Here is a 15,885-nt window from a genome sequence, read left to right as displayed (position 1 = left end):
CCCATGATGCAACAGGAACGCATAATCTGTGTCTGGAAAGGCCTTCTAAGAACTGAAGTTAATATTTAAGCATGTGCTTCTCTTTTTTGTTCAGTACATCAGGCAACTAAAAATAAATTACTCATTGGGCCCACCTTGCTACATATCATTCCCAGATAAGATTCAAGTTGAAATCTATAAATTCACAAGAGAAAACCACCACCACCAACAACAACATCAAAGCCTTTTTCCCAACCAAGTTGGGGTAGGCTAAAAATGAAATATTATGCTTGAGAACTGCTCTCCTGCATTCACTTGAGTAACATACACCATATGTCCATCCACAAGAAAAGCAACAAGAGGAACACAACGTCCCAGTAAATATGTTATCAGTTCGAATGATAAACTTCAAGCGCAAGACAAATATTGGCTAGCTTCAGGTAACAAAAGAAAATCTACACCAGTTGCTATCCAGAATCATAGCCTACTTGAGAAGCCAAACTTCACAAGTAACTGGCTACTAACGCAGCAAGAAAAGCCAAGGAAGTACCCAACTTTTTCGTTCTTGGCATCTTGGAATGCTTGTCCTGGGAAAATTACAGATTACAAAATGCTAAAAGCTTTCATCTCAGTTCATATTTAGCCGTGACACCTGTGATCTCATTGCTTCATCTCCAGCATCTTAGTTAATGTCACCTTCATCTTTGAGCAAAAAGCCACTCCACAGTAGGGAAGTCTCCTCTTTTGAACAGGCGGAAGTGACAATAGTCACATTGAACCCTCCAATATTCTCAAAGATCTCGAAATGGTCTTCTATCTCTGGGGAGAACTCGCAAAACTCAGTTGCCATGAAGAACTTGATGCAGTTTCCCTGTTCTATCGATACCTTAGAATCCAACATAGACATTACTGTCAAGACCCTGACCAGAAAATTGTACATTCCATGCCCTCGAATGATGCTCTGTCTTAGAGATGTAGCGTCTTTCTGGGACGCCAGAAATGAGTTGGCTGACGACCTTCCTGATTTCAAATGGTCAGGCAATTGTGCCTGTATGGATTTCTGGCCACACAGAATCTCCATGGCCAATTTTCCAAATTGGATTTTGGCATCAGAGGTGGATTTTGGTACCAGTCTGATCTCGAACAACCCAGGGACTTCCATGACATTGGTGTGATTAAGTTTGAGCAGCAGATCCTCACGCAATACGTCTTCGTAATGAAAATGGAGCGGAAACATCATGGCTTTTCCGCTTTTCGCGCCCTTGGCCTTCTTGCCCACCCGCCGTGTCTGCGCAAATAAACTATCTGTTAGCAATTTCTACCGGCAGCACCACTACTAAACTACTACCAAAGTACCAAGTGAAGGTTTTTCGTCATCAGCATCGAAACATCAGACCAATTGAACATCAAACAACTGACTGCATACGGGTACAGAAATGGCCTTACAAACTAATGACATGATATTGCTGTTCATTTGCAAATTACAAATGGGTACACTCTACACAATTAGCAGAACATGATAGATTCAGAGCCATTAGGGCGGAAATAGGCAAAAAAGCACACCTGCCCTTCCATGACAGAGACGCCTGGATCCACATCAGCTGCTCCAGGGCTTGAGCTGCACACGTAGAACACATACAATTCAACACTCTTCACAAGCAAGAGGCAGGCTGGCACATGGCGTTGGCGTCACAAACTTACCTGAAGGCGCGAGCGACCGGTCCAAGCCTGGAGAGCAGAGGAGAGATGGTGGTGTGTTGGTGCACCCTGGAAGCCTGAACAAAACACGATGCATCAGATCAGTTCAAAGACCTTGTAGATCGGTGCCATGTTTCTCTCGTGGAGAGCTTCAAGAAACTCGCGGGAGGGGGGAAAGGGGGGCCTAACCTGAGAGATAGCGGCGGCAGCGAGGGCACGGCTGGACCTGGACGCGGCGATGAGAGATCCGATGGCCATGGCTTCTCTGCTCAAGCTTTCCCAGCGGCGGCGACGGCGACGGCGGCGGCGGCCTGTGAGGAGGAAGTGTGGAGCGCGATACGTAACTCCCAGCTCTACGCATAACCATTCTCCTTCTTGGGCCTGGCCCAGTTACTGCATTGACATGGCCACATGAGTGTAATCGATCTCACTTAATTTACTATCTTTTCTAAAAAAAACTTAATTTACTATCCAGATTATTCTCAATCAAAGAAAAAACATCCAAATACGATGTATTGCATGTTTCATCTTAGTAGGGTCAGTGTAGAGGTACGTGAAGACGTGTATAAGGGACGTCTTGACGAGTCACAGGAAAGAATAAATCTGACACCATGAAAATGTGTATAGGAGACGTCTTGAATATTGTAGTCATCCGGTAGGATTTGTATAGTGCTACCTCTGTCCATAAATAGATGTCAAAATTTGAATGTATATAGACACATATATTTATGGACAGAGGGAGTACACGGGTATCAGTCGAATTGGCTGAGAACTTGTGATATACTGACCTATGTACTGTCGTAGTAGCAAGTAAGATAATGATTTGTAGTAGCTCGGATCAAGACGTAAATATGAATACGCCGAACATTTAGTTTAGCGTATTCATATATCGGTATATGCACTGGATTTCTTACTATCCTTAAATTTCTGAGACCATTCGCACTTAATAACAATGTAAAAACATGTATCCGACCTCTTACCATCTTCAAATCTCTAATAGTCCCTCCCGCTCTGAATACTTTTCGGAACTTTTCGGAGGGAGTAGATCATTCCCAATCAGCAATGTAAAAAACGTCCCGTATGGCTGTATGGGCACAACTCATCATTTCAAGATGGACTACGCAATCCACAGTTAAACATCATAATATTCACGCCATACTACAAAATCCAACTGAACACATAAGAGCATCTCCAGCCGCGTCCCCCAAACCGTCCCCCAAACCGCGCCGGATTGAGCGTTTGGGGGACGTGTTTTGTTCGTGCCGTGTTTGGGGGACGTCGCTCCCCAGCCGCGTTCCCCAAACGCCGCCCCCAAACATTTAAAATATTTTCTCTAACACATGAACCATTTATATGAAATGTAGCATATGAAAAAAAATATTTTCGAGGATTGTTTTCAAATTAAATTACAACAAACAATAAAACAAGTAATCAAATATAATGAAAAGGGCTAGATGATACATCAAGGTGCCACGGTATTTCCTTTGATCCTCCACAAATGCTCAACGAGATCGGCTTGAAGTTGCTCATGCACATTGCTGTCACGGATCTCTGCGTGCATGGCGAGAAAATCGGCAAAATCTGCGAGGCAACTCATGATCAACCTCCGCGAGAGGGCCTTGACACTCATAGGGACCAACATGTGACCTAACATGATTCTTGCGGTCATCCTCGATGATCATGTTGTGCATGATCACACAAGACTGCATCACCTCCCACATTTCGTCGTGAGACCAGCTTAGAGCAGGGTACCGAACAATTGCAAATTGAGCTTGAAGCACATCAAATGCCCGCTCGACATGCTACATGCAAGCCTCCTATCGCGTAGCAAAGTGAGAATTCTTCTGATCTGATGGATTCGAGATTGTTTTGACAAAAGTGGCCCATTTTGGATATATACCATCGGCTAGATAATAGCCTTTGGTATATTGGTGGCCATTGATCTCATAGTTGCATGGTGGAGCATGCCCTTCGACTAGTCTGCTGAACACCGGAGACCGCTGCAACACGTTGATGTCATTGTGTGATCCCGCCATGCCAAAGAAAGAATGCCAAATCCACGAGTCATAATCTGCCACGGCTTCAAGCACCACACTTGCAATATCCATGACGCCCTTTGTATATACCTTGCCAAGCAAACGGGCAGTTCTTCCATGCCCAGTGCATGCAATCGATGCTTCCAAGCATTCCGGGAAATCCTCCGGCAGCATTTTGTGCCATGATCCTTGCGATCTCTTCCTCGGTTGGCCCTCTCAAGTAGTATTTGCCAAACTTTCCCACCACGGCTCGGCAAAACTTGTACATGCACTCAATGGCGGTAGACTCACTCATGCGAAGGTAGTCGTCCGTGTATCGGCGGGTGCTCCGTATGCAAGCATCCTCATGGCGGCGGTGCACTTCGAATGGATGAGAACCGAGAACGCCTACGGCGTCGACCTTGAGCTTGAAGTAGGGGTCGAACTCTCGAACGCCGTGGAGGATATTCATGAACGAGGCCCTTGCTCATCCTGTACCGGCGCCGAAAATTGTCGGCATGTGTTGCCTCGTCGGCGAAGTAGTCGTTGTGCAGCATGGCATGCCCCTCCATCCTCTGCCGGGGCTTCGACCTCCTTCTTCCCGGCCTTGATCCTCCGCGGCGCGGCCTCTTCCTCTTCTCCGCTTCAGCGTCAAGCATGTCCTGGAGGGACGCGATGATCAGCAAATGCTCCCGTAGGTCGTCGTCGAACGCTTGCTCGTCCTCTAGCAGCAGGGCAACCATCTCATCGTCGCTGTCCATGGCTAAAGCAAAATCAATGGTTAAAATTGCGCCGAGGCAGACGACGCAACAAACGACGACCAATCGCGCCTGCCGGCAAGTCGTCGAGCACCTTACGTGCGCGGAGGTGGGGCGGATTTGACGGCGCGTTCTGGGAGGCGCTGGCGACGCGGCGGCGGCGGCACGACCAGCGGGAGCCCCTGCCGCGACAACGGTGCTGACTCACAGCACAGATCAGACGCCCAAACGGCCGGAAAATCCAACGGCGGCGGTGGGGTGGGAGGCGCGGGAAGGAAGGAGCGACGAGAAAAGAGGCGCGAACCAACGGTTTATGCAAATAGTCGCCGACATGTGGGAGCCTGCCTCGCTTTTCGTTGTGTCCGGCGTCCCCGGAGCGTCAGGCTCGGGGCGCCGGACACCATATCGGGCCGCGCCGGACAAAAAAGGGCTTTGGGGGACGCGGCTGGAACGCTTTTTTTGTCCGGCGCGCCCCAAATCCCTTTGGGGGACGCGACTGGAGATGCTCTAAATCCTTGGACGATATACAAGTTAGAGCTTGGACCAAGTACAGAAATGCTATTAACTTAACAGACACGGTACGCCGTGGACTGCCAAAAGAAACAGACGACAGGCCAATCAGAAGTCAAAACGGCAAGAGAATCAAAGTAAGAATCGCTTGGCCACACATGACAACGGTGCAAAGAAGAAATTTTCGGAGGTTCATTTTCATTTCTAACAGCATTCTATGTACAAAATTCTATGGAATGTGCTGAGGATATGTACAATTTCAAGAGGGGTAGCTATGCAACCAAAATTCTTGATCCTATGGAAGCGATGTAAACAAGAGAAGAAAACTGCAGAGTCTCAACTAGTCCAGTCAACATGTCATGTGAGTTCTTGTTCCTCTATCTGAGTAACCACCAATATGCTCCTATCACTTGCCGGAAAACCTCAGGAACTATCCTTTTTAGTTGCCATACTTCTGGGCAATTATGGGTCGAACATCATCCGCAACAGCAAGAGTCTCTAGGAATGGAATCAGCTGGGGTAACCCCTCGTCCAAGGGGTTCTTATACCAGCTCTCTATGGGTATACCATTATTCACTTGCAATTGGAAAACCTGTACAAAGCAAGGAACAAGTATTCAGACATCATCAACTATTCTGACATTATAAGAAATGCTTAGGCAGAGAACTGAACAGAGAATGCAGCAGCGATCAGTAGAAGTTTTTTTTTTGAGAAGCGATCAGTAGAAGTTGCCAAACAGAGATGTTGGTTAGTAACACTTTGTGAGACACTTTAACTACTAATGCAACTGTGGCAGTACTAAGAGCCAAATAATTCATCGTAGCAATTTACCTGCGGAGTGTTGTCAATTATGGCAACCTTTGCGAGGTCAACTCCAATGACAGTCAGATCTTTTGTGTAACCACTTTCCGTAAAAACACACGACTCACGGAAAAAGCGCCTAGAGAATAATTTCTTCTCTGGGTCAAGCCTGTCAAGCAGCTGATCTGCATAGACACTTTGGCTGGCTGTGAATATAACAACGTCAAACATCTCCGCCATCTTCTGGAGGAACATATGCAGATGTGGTCTCTTCCTCACATATACCACATGTTCTTTCATATCAAAGAACACAGGAAAGGAAAAATCAGCATCATCACAGTGCTCCATGGTTGAATGAACAAGGGTTTCTGCACAGGAAGAAGTATCAATACATTAGTCTCGACGGCAAGCAACAAGTTAACACATATAGTAATTACTAGCATGCTAGCAACATACCATCCAAATCAAGCACAAGAGTGACCTTCCTGGTCGCTTGCTCTTTAGGTACACAAGCAGCATCTGAACCCAACTCGGCATAGTCAATAAGATTAGGTACATTCTCCTCATCCACATATGGATTAAGCCACTCTAACACCTCGGAGTTACTAAAGTACTCCCCACCAGTGTTACTGTAGCACATATCTCCTGGTGCTGAGCATGCTTCATTGCAAATACCGCCTTCCACAGTGATCTCATTAAGTGGGAACATTCCGCAAATGCCGCTCATGTCTATCAATGAATCAATCGATACAAATTCATCACATAATGTACTGTAGCTAGCCAGGAGACCAGTTGGAGCATCAAATAAGAAAGGGAAAGCATCGTCGGGATTATAAATGTCCAACAGACTGCAGTCCTGGTTTGAGCCCAGGACTCCTTCATGATCATTAACAGCACAATTATCTTGTGCTGCATAAATTACACCATCTGCAACACCTGCAAATGCAAAATTGTAAATTAATGCACAGGTTGAACCTTGCTCTTAAGCATAATAAATGTATTCCCCAAAAGATCACATTTGATGGATGTGTTTTTGTAAGTACAGATAAATATAGATTGGTCATGAACAAAAAACATATAACCTAGAGGATAAGCATGATTACAAACAAACTGATGTAGGGGTTTGGGTCATTCCTTACCTTTATCGACATTGGTGACTACATTTAACTGAGATTTGCTGCCATCATTATCAGACGAGGAATCAATTTCCAAATTTGGTGAAACCACTCTTTCAGATATTAAATCCTGTAAAACAAATAGGACAACCTCAAGTTGCAGGGGTTCTTCCAAATTGGAAACGGTAGTGAATCTTACTGAGAGCCATCATGTAAACATACTTACAAACAAAACAAAGAGAAGTTCAAATATCGAATTAAGGCTGTCAAGCAATCATCATTACAACAAAAGCATCAATAATGCAAGTCGAGAAGAGAAGACCATCCACCTAACTAATGCCCAACAGTGACCCAAGTGACAATATTACAAACTAGGGAAGCAATGGAATCCTTTGGTAATAGAAATACAAGAGCCCAAAATGAGAAGTATTGAAGCCAAATTACTAAACACAAGGATGAGTGCACAATGTTAATCACTGCAAATATGAGACCAGATGATGCTGACCTTGAGCAAAGCAATAGATGTTCCTCCAAGTACAGCATCCAAGGCAGAAACTTCCATGATCCTAATATCCTGGACAGCTAGCTCACTTGTTGGCTCAGGCTCTGAAAAAAGGAGACTGTCAATCCATATGAAATATACACAGGTTCACTAACCTTAAATCACCAACCATCTATGGCCACAAATAATGTGTGTAAAACCAACTCATCAATGTTAAGACACATACAATACTTATTGGAGGTTTTTTATGAAATCCTCTAGCTTTGTATGACAACAAAAAATACTCCCTCCATTTCTGACACCATAATTTTTTTCCTGAAACACTTGTCACCTTGGACTTGCTAATATCAAGGTAAATTTCCCAAATATCCCTATTAAACCCTCCTCCAGGTTACACTTCATGTTAGATTGGTTTTGGTCAAATTTTATTGTAGCCATACCTTGGTATGCTTCACTTGGTCATAAGTGCCAAGTATTTAGAAACAAGAGTACGTCCTGAATATACAGCTAAGGATAATAGAGCTATGAACAAATAGCAGAGCTAATTTGAATGAATTTTTATTTCAAACTTGTGGCAAAATGTATGTTCAATATATTTTATTCATTAGAAAGCAAGACACCTATTACATGCACATGTAGTCACCTCTCTTTTTAGAGCACCTATGCAGAAACTTACCATCCTGAGGATCTTCATAAGATGAGTTCAACACAGCTGCCTGCTCTAACTCATCAACTTGAAAATGCGAGATTTTCATAGATTTCTTGGACTTGGTGTCAAACTCATTCCCAAAAGCATCCTCGTCAAACTTTCTCTTCATTCTCAGTGCTGGCATCTTGATCAGCTTTGCAGTTCACAACTGTCTGCACATCCATTACATAAGTAAGAAAATGTGACTTCCAAAAAGGGAGAGAACAGGCTCAACATATACTTATGATTTAAAGAATGTATGACATGCTAAGATGTACTACCTCCGTTCCGAAATGTAGTATGTCTTAATTTAGCTTTCCAAAACATAATTACATTTCCAAACGGAGGTAATACTATTGTTCTGTATACAAAGTAAATCTTCGACCTACCCCTGCTTGGTTACTTGAAAAAAAAGGAGGAAATATTTTAATCTATCACTATTCAGCATGGATCACCGAGTGTACTGATACTAAACAAAACCCTTAACCCACAGTGACTTTGCAAAATAAGAAAAAGGATCAGGACCATGCTTCTGTGATAACTGACACCCACACCTAATACCAAACAGACCATTTTAGGCTGCAAAGCAAGTTGGTCTGTTTACTTGAAAGTACCAATCTGGATATCCCCAAACTAATGCAGGGGCAGCACCAGTATTCATCATGGTGGCATCACAGATATAGACATGCAGCGCGAAGTACAAGTGGACATAGAGTGCTGTGGAAGTATGCAGTGTTTAGTGGTATTGGCAATGTAAGTTAGCTGGTTCATGGTCATGTAAAAGCAACCATGACACAGTGTCTGTTTTTAAGCTAACATTGTGAATCACTCCCATCCTCTCCCATCCTCCTTGCTTAACCTCCTAGTCTATACAAACAGAGGAGTGCTGATAATCTGTTTGCAACAAACAGGTATAACATACAAATGTCCTACGTGTCCAACCTTTCTGAAGAAGAGTTTTCAGTCCAACCATACGACATTACTTGATAATCAATGTACATCTAATGCACATTGCAGTTCTTCCCATGCCTTAATACCCCCAACATTGCGCAACACTGCTTGAGCCAATTCTGAACTGGGTTGAAGTATTGAACTCATGAAGGAATATATAATATAACCTACACCTTGAAAGACAGTCCCGTTGGCAAAAGTCGTACTGTCTTGGACAGTTTGCACTCTTAATCACATGTTTCCGTAAATGCTCCTTAGCTTATGCAAAACCAGTATCCTTTTACCAGAAAAGCAGGCGAACCATTAAAATGGTTAAATACGCATATTTTGTTTCTCACATGTTTCCATAAGTACTCCTTAGGTTACGCAAAAGCATTATCCTTTTACCAGCAAAGATGGGGAACCGTTGAAGAGTTAAATTTGTATACTTGATTTCTCACATGTTTCCGCAAGTGCTCCTTAGCTTAAGCAAAAGCAGTATCCTTTTACCGGCAAAAATGGGGACCCGTTAAAATGTTAAATTCGCATATTTTGTTTCTCACATGTTTCCACAAGTGCTCTTTAGCTTACGCAAAAGCAGTATCCTTCTACCGGTAAAGATGGGGAAGCGCTAAGTTAAATTCGCATATTTTGTTTCCCACATGTTTCCGCAAGTGCTCCTTGAGCAAATCAGGGGAACCACTAAAATGGTTAAATTTGCATATTTTGTTTCTCACATGTTTCCAAAAGTGCTCCTTTAGTTACGCAAAAGCAGTATCCTTTTACCAGCAAAGCAGGGGAACCGTTAAAATGCTTGCATTTTTTTTTCAATTGTAGAAGCAAACACACAAACCTAGATGTATAACATACTTCATCAATTACTAGTATTGTGAAGCTGCAAGCTAGAGTAAGAGATTTCAGTGTACTACAGCAAAGAAAAAAGAACTTAGAAGCTAGATCGGCAGCAAAAGCCTAAGTAGAAATAACGAACGGCATCAATACATATAAGTTCCATGCAAAAAAAAAGCAACCACAAGGTAAGATCGAGTAAAACGAAAACAACAAGAATCCAAACCCTAAAGGGGGAAGAGTAAGCAAATTTACACGGGAGAAACTATTTCAACTACGTCATTCCTTTTGAAGGGATGTTCCCAAATATCAAGCACCAAAAGAGCAGGAAAAAACTGAAATTACAACAAACAAAACCCTAAAAGTACTCGGATCACGGCAGAGCACTAGGACCACATAAGCTCTCAAGTCAACATAGAGATTTAGCTAGAAAAAAATATTACACGCTATGTGCGGTTCTGACAGAAAACTAACGAAGTAGGCAAAGCAAAGCAGCAAAGTTCAACTTGGATGAAGAAAAATAGAAATCTCCAACTAGAACGAGGTTGGGAGGACAAAACAAGCACGCAGACTAGAGGGTCCAGAAGAATCAAAACCTCGTACGCGCTACCAATCTGATTCGCCGCCCCAGAACTCAAATTCCCCGTGTGTGTGTTTTCAAAATATCCCCCCAAAACCCAAATCCTGCAGGCCAGGACAAGGGAATTCCCGAGCCATCTGCACCACAATCTCGAGAAGAACCCTGATTGGGCCAATTCTGAACCGGGTCGAACTCATGAACGAATATAATATAACCTACACCTTGAAAGTACTGCCGTTGGCTAAAGTCGTACTGTCTTGGACAGTTTGCACTCCTAATGACACGTTCCTACAAATGCTCCTTAGCTTACGCAAAAACAGTATCCTTTTACCAGCAAAGCAGGGGAACCGCAAAATGGTTAAATAGGCATATTTTGTTTCTCACATGTTTCCGCAAGTGCTCCTTTCCTTACGCAAAAGCACTGGCCTTTTACCAGCAAAGCAGGAGAACCATTAAAATGGTGAAATTTGCATGTTTTGTTACTCACATGTTTCTGCAAGTGCTCCTTAGCTTACGCAAAAGCAGTACCCTTTTACCAGCAAATGGGGAACCGTAATTTTGGCATGTTTTGTTTCTCACATGTTTCCGTAAGTGCTCCTTAGCTTACGCAAAAGCAGTGTCCTTTTACCAGCAAAGATGGGGAACCATTAAAATGTTAAACTTGCATATTTTGTTTCTCATATGTTTCCAAAAGTGCTCCTTAGCTTAGGCAAAAGCAGTGTCCTTTTACCAGAAAAGATGGGGAACCATTAAAATGTTAAATTTGCATATTTTGTTTCTCATATGTTTCCACAAGTGCTCCTTAGCTTACGCAGCAAAGATGGGGAACCGTTAAAATGTTAAATTTGCAATTTATTTCCCACATGTTTCCGCAAGTGTTCCTTAGCTTACGTAAAAGCAGTATTCTTTTTAGCGGCAAAGCAGGGGAACCGTTAAAACGGTTGCATTTGCATATTTGTTTCTCACGTGTTTCCGCAGGTGGTCCTTAGCTTACGCAAAAGAATTTTTACCAGCAAAGAAGGGGAACGGTTAAAATGGTGGAATTTGCATACTTTGTTTGTCACATGTTTCCGCAAAAGTGGTCCTTAGCTTACGGAAAAGCCGTTTTACCAGCAAAGCAGGGGAACCATTAAAACGGTTACATTTGCATACCTTGTTTCTCACATGTTTCCGCAAGTGGTCCTTAGCTTACGCAAAAGCCGTTTTAGCAGCAAAGCAGGGGAACCGTTAAAATGGTGGAATTTGCATTTATTTTGTTTCCTCACATGTTTCCGCAAGTGCTCCTTTGCTTACGTAAAAGCAGTGTCCTTTTTGCAGCAAAGCAGGGGAACCGTTAAATAATTAAATCTGCATATTTTGTTTTCTTTCCAATTGTAAACGCAAACAAACAAACTTAGATGATTTCCATTCAAGAAAGCAACCGCAAGGTAAGTTGGTGTACAGCGAAAACAACTAGAACCTAAACCCTAATAAAGGGTAAGAGTAAGTAACTTTACGCGGGAGAAACAATTTAAACCAAGTAATTCCTATGATTTCCATGCAAGAAAGCAAGCACAAGGTAAGACCGCGTAAAGCCAAAACAACTAGAACCCAAATCCTAAAGGGGAAGAGTAAGTAACTTTACGCGGGAGAAACAATTTGGACCAAGTAATTCCTATGATTTCCATTCAAGAAAGCAAGCACAAGGTAAGACCGCGTAAAGCCAAAACAACTAGAACCTAAACCCTAAAGGGGAAGAGCAAGTGAATTTATGCGGGAGAAACTATTTCGACCATGTTAGGTTATTCTTTTTGAAAGGATGTGTGCCTGAAAACCAGCTAGTACCAAAAGAAGAGCTTTTGAACAGGAAAAACTGAAATTCGAACAGACAAACCCTGAAAAGTAGTCAGATCTCCGCCGTGCAATAGAACTGTTTGGACCAAGTAATTCCCATGGTTTCCATTCAAGAAAGCAAGCACAAGGTAAGACCGCGTGCCGCCAAAACAACAACTAGAACCCAAACCCTAAAGGGGAAGGATAAGTGAATTTACGCGGGAGAAACTATTTCGACGAAGCTATTCCTTTTGGAAGCATGTGCCCGAAATCAGCTAGTACCAAAAGAACATGCTTTTTTGAACAGGTGAAACTGAAATTCCGACATACAAACCCTAGAAAGTAGTCAGATCTCCGCCGTGCGCTAGAACCACATAAGCTCCTGTAAGTCAACATAGAGATTTAGCTAGAAAAGAATACACGCTAGCTGCGGTTCCGACAGAGAACTAACGAAGTAGGCGAAGCGAAGCAGCGCAGTTTCATCCCAGACGAAGAAAAATTGAATTTCCCCGGCTAGAACGAGGACGGGGTGAGAGAGAACAAGCATCGCGGTCTAGCGGGTCCGGAAGAATATGAAGCCTCCTATACGTTCCCCCCAATCTTGATCCGCTGCGCAAGAACTTAGAATTCTCCGTCTGTGTGTTTTTTTTTCTTTCGAAAATACATCCCCCAAAACCCAAACCCCGTGGCCAGGACGAGGGAATTCCGGCGCCATCCGGACCACGATCTAGAGGAGAACCCCTACCAGGCCAGACGCGAAGGAATTCTACCGAATCGAGCCGCCATCTGTAGCCTAGGAGGCAGAACAAATCAGGGCACAGAATTGCGCAGAGAAGGGGCTGGAAGCTTACCGAGACGCAGCTGCAGGTGGCGCGGCTCTCCCTCTCTCCCTCGACCTCTCCCGGAGGCGGGACGGAGGGAGGAGAGAGGAGGGGGACGGGGAGACGGACCTCTGGGTGCAGAGGGAGACGAGCACCGGAATCACAAGAGGAGAGGGGAGGGGGGGGGGGGGGGAAGTGGAGAATTATGAGGGCTCGGTCTCGAATTTGGTAGCGAGCTATAGCGGCCCTCCTCTCCACTCGTCTTGGGCGGGATCACTGACCGGTGGGCCGACGGTGGGATCCGGGCCCAGATGTCATGGTGTCAGACGCTGCTGTGGGTGGGTTTCCGAATTGGTCGTGCCACACTTTGCTACCCGCGCCGCGGGAGATTTTTGGGTCCGAGCCGCTGTACGTGGGTCCGGGGTGGGGCGGGTCCGGGTGTCAGTGAGAGGGTAAGGTGTGTGTGGGTGGGTTGCGGCGGTCGGAGAGAGCTTGCGGCTGGAGTCATAGGGCGAGGGGTTGCGTGTCGGGGTTGGTGAGAAGGGTCAAACAGGAGTGGACGTGGACGGACTGGATGGAGGGTGTGGGTGCAGAGGCGTGATCTGAGCCGTTGGTGTGGAGCTGACTGCGGTCTGACTCACCGTTCGTCTCAACCGTCACGTCACCGGCGAGGAAAGAGAGGCGCTGTGCTGACCAAGGTTGTACTCGCACTCGCACGCACCGCCATTTCGAATGTTTTTCGCCCTGTTGTGACAAACGCTCGCTCGGAAGAAAACGTATAGAGCATCTAGGCTATGGGGGCGTTAGACGTATTTTTTCACCTAGTTGATTTTTTCTACTCGTAACTTTATTTTTTTATTGGCAAAGGCGTTTTTCTAATCCGGTGTTTCAGGCCGAATCCAACCCACCGGCGGGCTACCGAGGGCGCCGGCTGGAGATGAAAACAGCGTGGGTCAGCGTTATCGACAACGACGAGATAACCAAAAAAACCCAATTTCAACCATTCTCTCCGCAACCCCGTTAGATCGTCGCAACCACCATGCCTCACCACCTCCACCGTTCCCACCATCGGAGGAGGCAGGGACGTCGAGCCCCTCCCACCCCATCTCGCCGACCATCGCCCACATATCCGTCGTCTGGAGGAGTCTGCCAAAGGCTCCGAGTTTCGCCCAAGCTGTCCGGAGAGCGAGGTGTTCGGCGCTTTGCCCGGGTGGATTCGGATGACGAGGAGATGGTCGCCGCTTTGCTAGAGGAAGAGGCCAAGGTTGTTGTTGCTGCCGACTACAACGACAACGAGCATATGGAGATCCTCACTACTCTCATGGCCACGTACGCCCAGGATTTGAAGCCTCTGCGTGGAGGTTCCGGGATGGGGCGGCGCAAGAGCAAACCAAGGCACAAGCTCGACGGGTACTGCATGTTGTACGAAGACTGCTTGGTCGATGATCCAATGCATTCTGCGCCATTTCATGATGAATCGAATTATCGACAGCTGTTTTTGTAAGTTGTGATGACCATCCGGTAGTACGACACCTACTTCGTATGTAAGAAATATCGTATTGGCACATTTGGTTCTTCCTCGATTCAGAAGTGCACTGCTCCTTTGAGGATGCATGCCTATGGAGCTCCTGCTCGTACACAAGATGACTACATGTGTATGTCCGACTCCGCTGCCATGGAGTGCATGCATCAGTTCTTCAGTGCAGTAGTGGCATTGTTTGGGGAACTATACTTGCAATCTCCCACTGCAAAATTACACTGCCCGGATCATGGCACGGAATGCAGCAAGAGGATTTCTTGGGATGCTTGGACGTATCGATTGCATGCATTGGCACTAGAAGAACTGTTCATTTTCTTGGCAAGGATTTGATGCATGTAAAATGCATACATGAACTTTGCACTTTATGGCCACATATTATCACATATTTTCATCTTATATAATGTTATTTCCATGTTTTATGATGTTTTTTGGGATTTTATAAACAATCACCTCTTCTTCGGTTCTAATTCTGTTTGACAAAAAAAGCCTCTATTTAGTGTTTTTGACTTTCCAGGTGCTACGAGAATCGAAAAAGGGCAAGGTCAAAGGCCACGCTTCGGAATTTTTGAGACGAACAAAATAAGCTAAAGTGGGACACGGGGAAGTCAAGGAGCTGGAAACTAGGGCAGGTGGTGCGCCCTCCCCCTCCGGGCGCGCCACTTGTGCTCTTTTCCATGTCGTCCATCCGATTCACCTCAATCTCGCGTCCACCGACTTGTTTTGACCTAAAACCACTATATATACGACCCCCTGGTGTTTCGTCGAGCCTACAGCGGCGGAGATCAAAAAAACGCATAAACAAAGAGTCAGCAAGCCAACGCCAGCGGAGATCGGAGGGGGAAATGCTGCCGGAATCGCCTCCGGTGGACTCCACCCCCTCCAGTGAGGGCATCATCAGCATCTTCATCATCTTCATCACCATCTACAACAACACCATCTTCATCTACCCCTTGTAATCTCTCGACAAACATGATGTGTGAGGCAATACATTGTTTTCCAATGATCTATTGTATCTCAATGTTGATGTTTGAGTAGTGACTTGTTCATGGCAATTGTGAGATAGTTTGTGATGGTTGCATATAAGTATTTGTTATCTTCTATGATGATCTTTTGTACTGAGATGTGAGTGCACACATATGTTGGGGGATGCATAAGGTTGTCACCGTTGCATGTTGATAGGATGATGGATAACTGGAGCCTGACAGAAACCATGTCCCAATTATTAGATGCATGTTGTATTAATTCATGGTTAATCAACGGGGGTATAACTATGGGGACCTTTAAACT

The 15,885-nt window shown here is 44.9% G+C and overlaps 2 protein-coding genes across 2 annotated transcripts; both read right to left on the bottom strand.

Annotated features, from left to right (window-relative positions):
- Positions 1-330: 330 nt before the first annotated feature.
- LOC124661892 (60S ribosomal protein L5, mitochondrial-like) lies at positions 331-1,977 on the bottom strand. The gene is made up of 4 exons (XM_047199781.1): positions 1,867-1,977; positions 1,681-1,754; positions 1,543-1,597; positions 331-1,267 (listed from the first exon to the last, which is right to left on the bottom strand). The coding sequence occupies exons 1-4, from the start codon at positions 1,933-1,935 to the stop codon at positions 662-664; spliced, it is 804 nt and encodes a 267-aa protein (XP_047055737.1). The 5' UTR covers positions 1,936-1,977; the 3' UTR covers positions 331-661.
- A 3,155-nt stretch (positions 1,978-5,132) lies between these two features.
- Positions 5,133-13,171, bottom strand: LOC124661007 (CTD small phosphatase-like protein 2-A). Its single transcript, XM_047198865.1, has 7 exons — positions 13,089-13,171; positions 8,055-8,239; positions 7,382-7,482; positions 6,901-7,006; positions 6,218-6,697; positions 5,792-6,129; positions 5,133-5,552 (listed from the first exon to the last, which is right to left on the bottom strand). The coding sequence occupies exons 2-7, from the start codon at positions 8,209-8,211 to the stop codon at positions 5,400-5,402; spliced, it is 1,335 nt and encodes a 444-aa protein (XP_047054821.1). The 5' UTR covers positions 8,212-8,239; positions 13,089-13,171; the 3' UTR covers positions 5,133-5,399.
- Positions 13,172-15,885: the final 2,714 nt, after the last annotated feature.

Source organism: Lolium rigidum, chromosome 6 (assembly GCF_022539505.1).
Source record: "Lolium rigidum isolate FL_2022 chromosome 6, APGP_CSIRO_Lrig_0.1, whole genome shotgun sequence".
In the NCBI taxonomy this organism is placed as follows: domain Eukaryota; kingdom Viridiplantae; phylum Streptophyta; class Magnoliopsida; order Poales; family Poaceae; genus Lolium; species Lolium rigidum.
The sequence above is the reverse complement of the archived record's forward strand: the minus strand, read 5'-3'. Positions and strand labels throughout refer to the sequence as shown.

Excerpts from the sequence above, each read along its gene's own strand:
- LOC124661892 (XM_047199781.1), bottom strand. The coding sequence starts at position 1,935 with ATGGCCATCGGATCTCTCATCGCCGCGTCCAGGTCCAGCCGTGCCCTC. Across the intron at positions 1,755-1,866 it reads CTGCCGCCGCTATCTCTCAG|GCTTCCAGGGTGCACCAACA; the intron begins GTTAGGCCCCCC and ends TGTTTTGTTCAG. Across the intron at positions 1,598-1,680 it reads CCGGTCGCTCGCGCCTTCAG|CTCAAGCCCTGGAGCAGCTG; the intron begins GTAAGTTTGTGA and ends CTACGTGTGCAG.
- LOC124661007 (XM_047198865.1), bottom strand. The coding sequence starts at position 8,211 with ATGCCAGCACTGAGAATGAAGAGAAAGTTTGACGAGGATGCTTTTGGG. Across the intron at positions 7,007-7,381 it reads CATCTATTGCTTTGCTCAAG|GATTTAATATCTGAAAGAGT; the intron begins GTCAGCATCATC and ends TTTGTTTTACAG. Across the intron at positions 5,553-5,791 it reads TAATTGACAACACTCCGCAG|GTTTTCCAATTGCAAGTGAA; the intron begins GTAAATTGCTAC and ends TGCTTTGTACAG.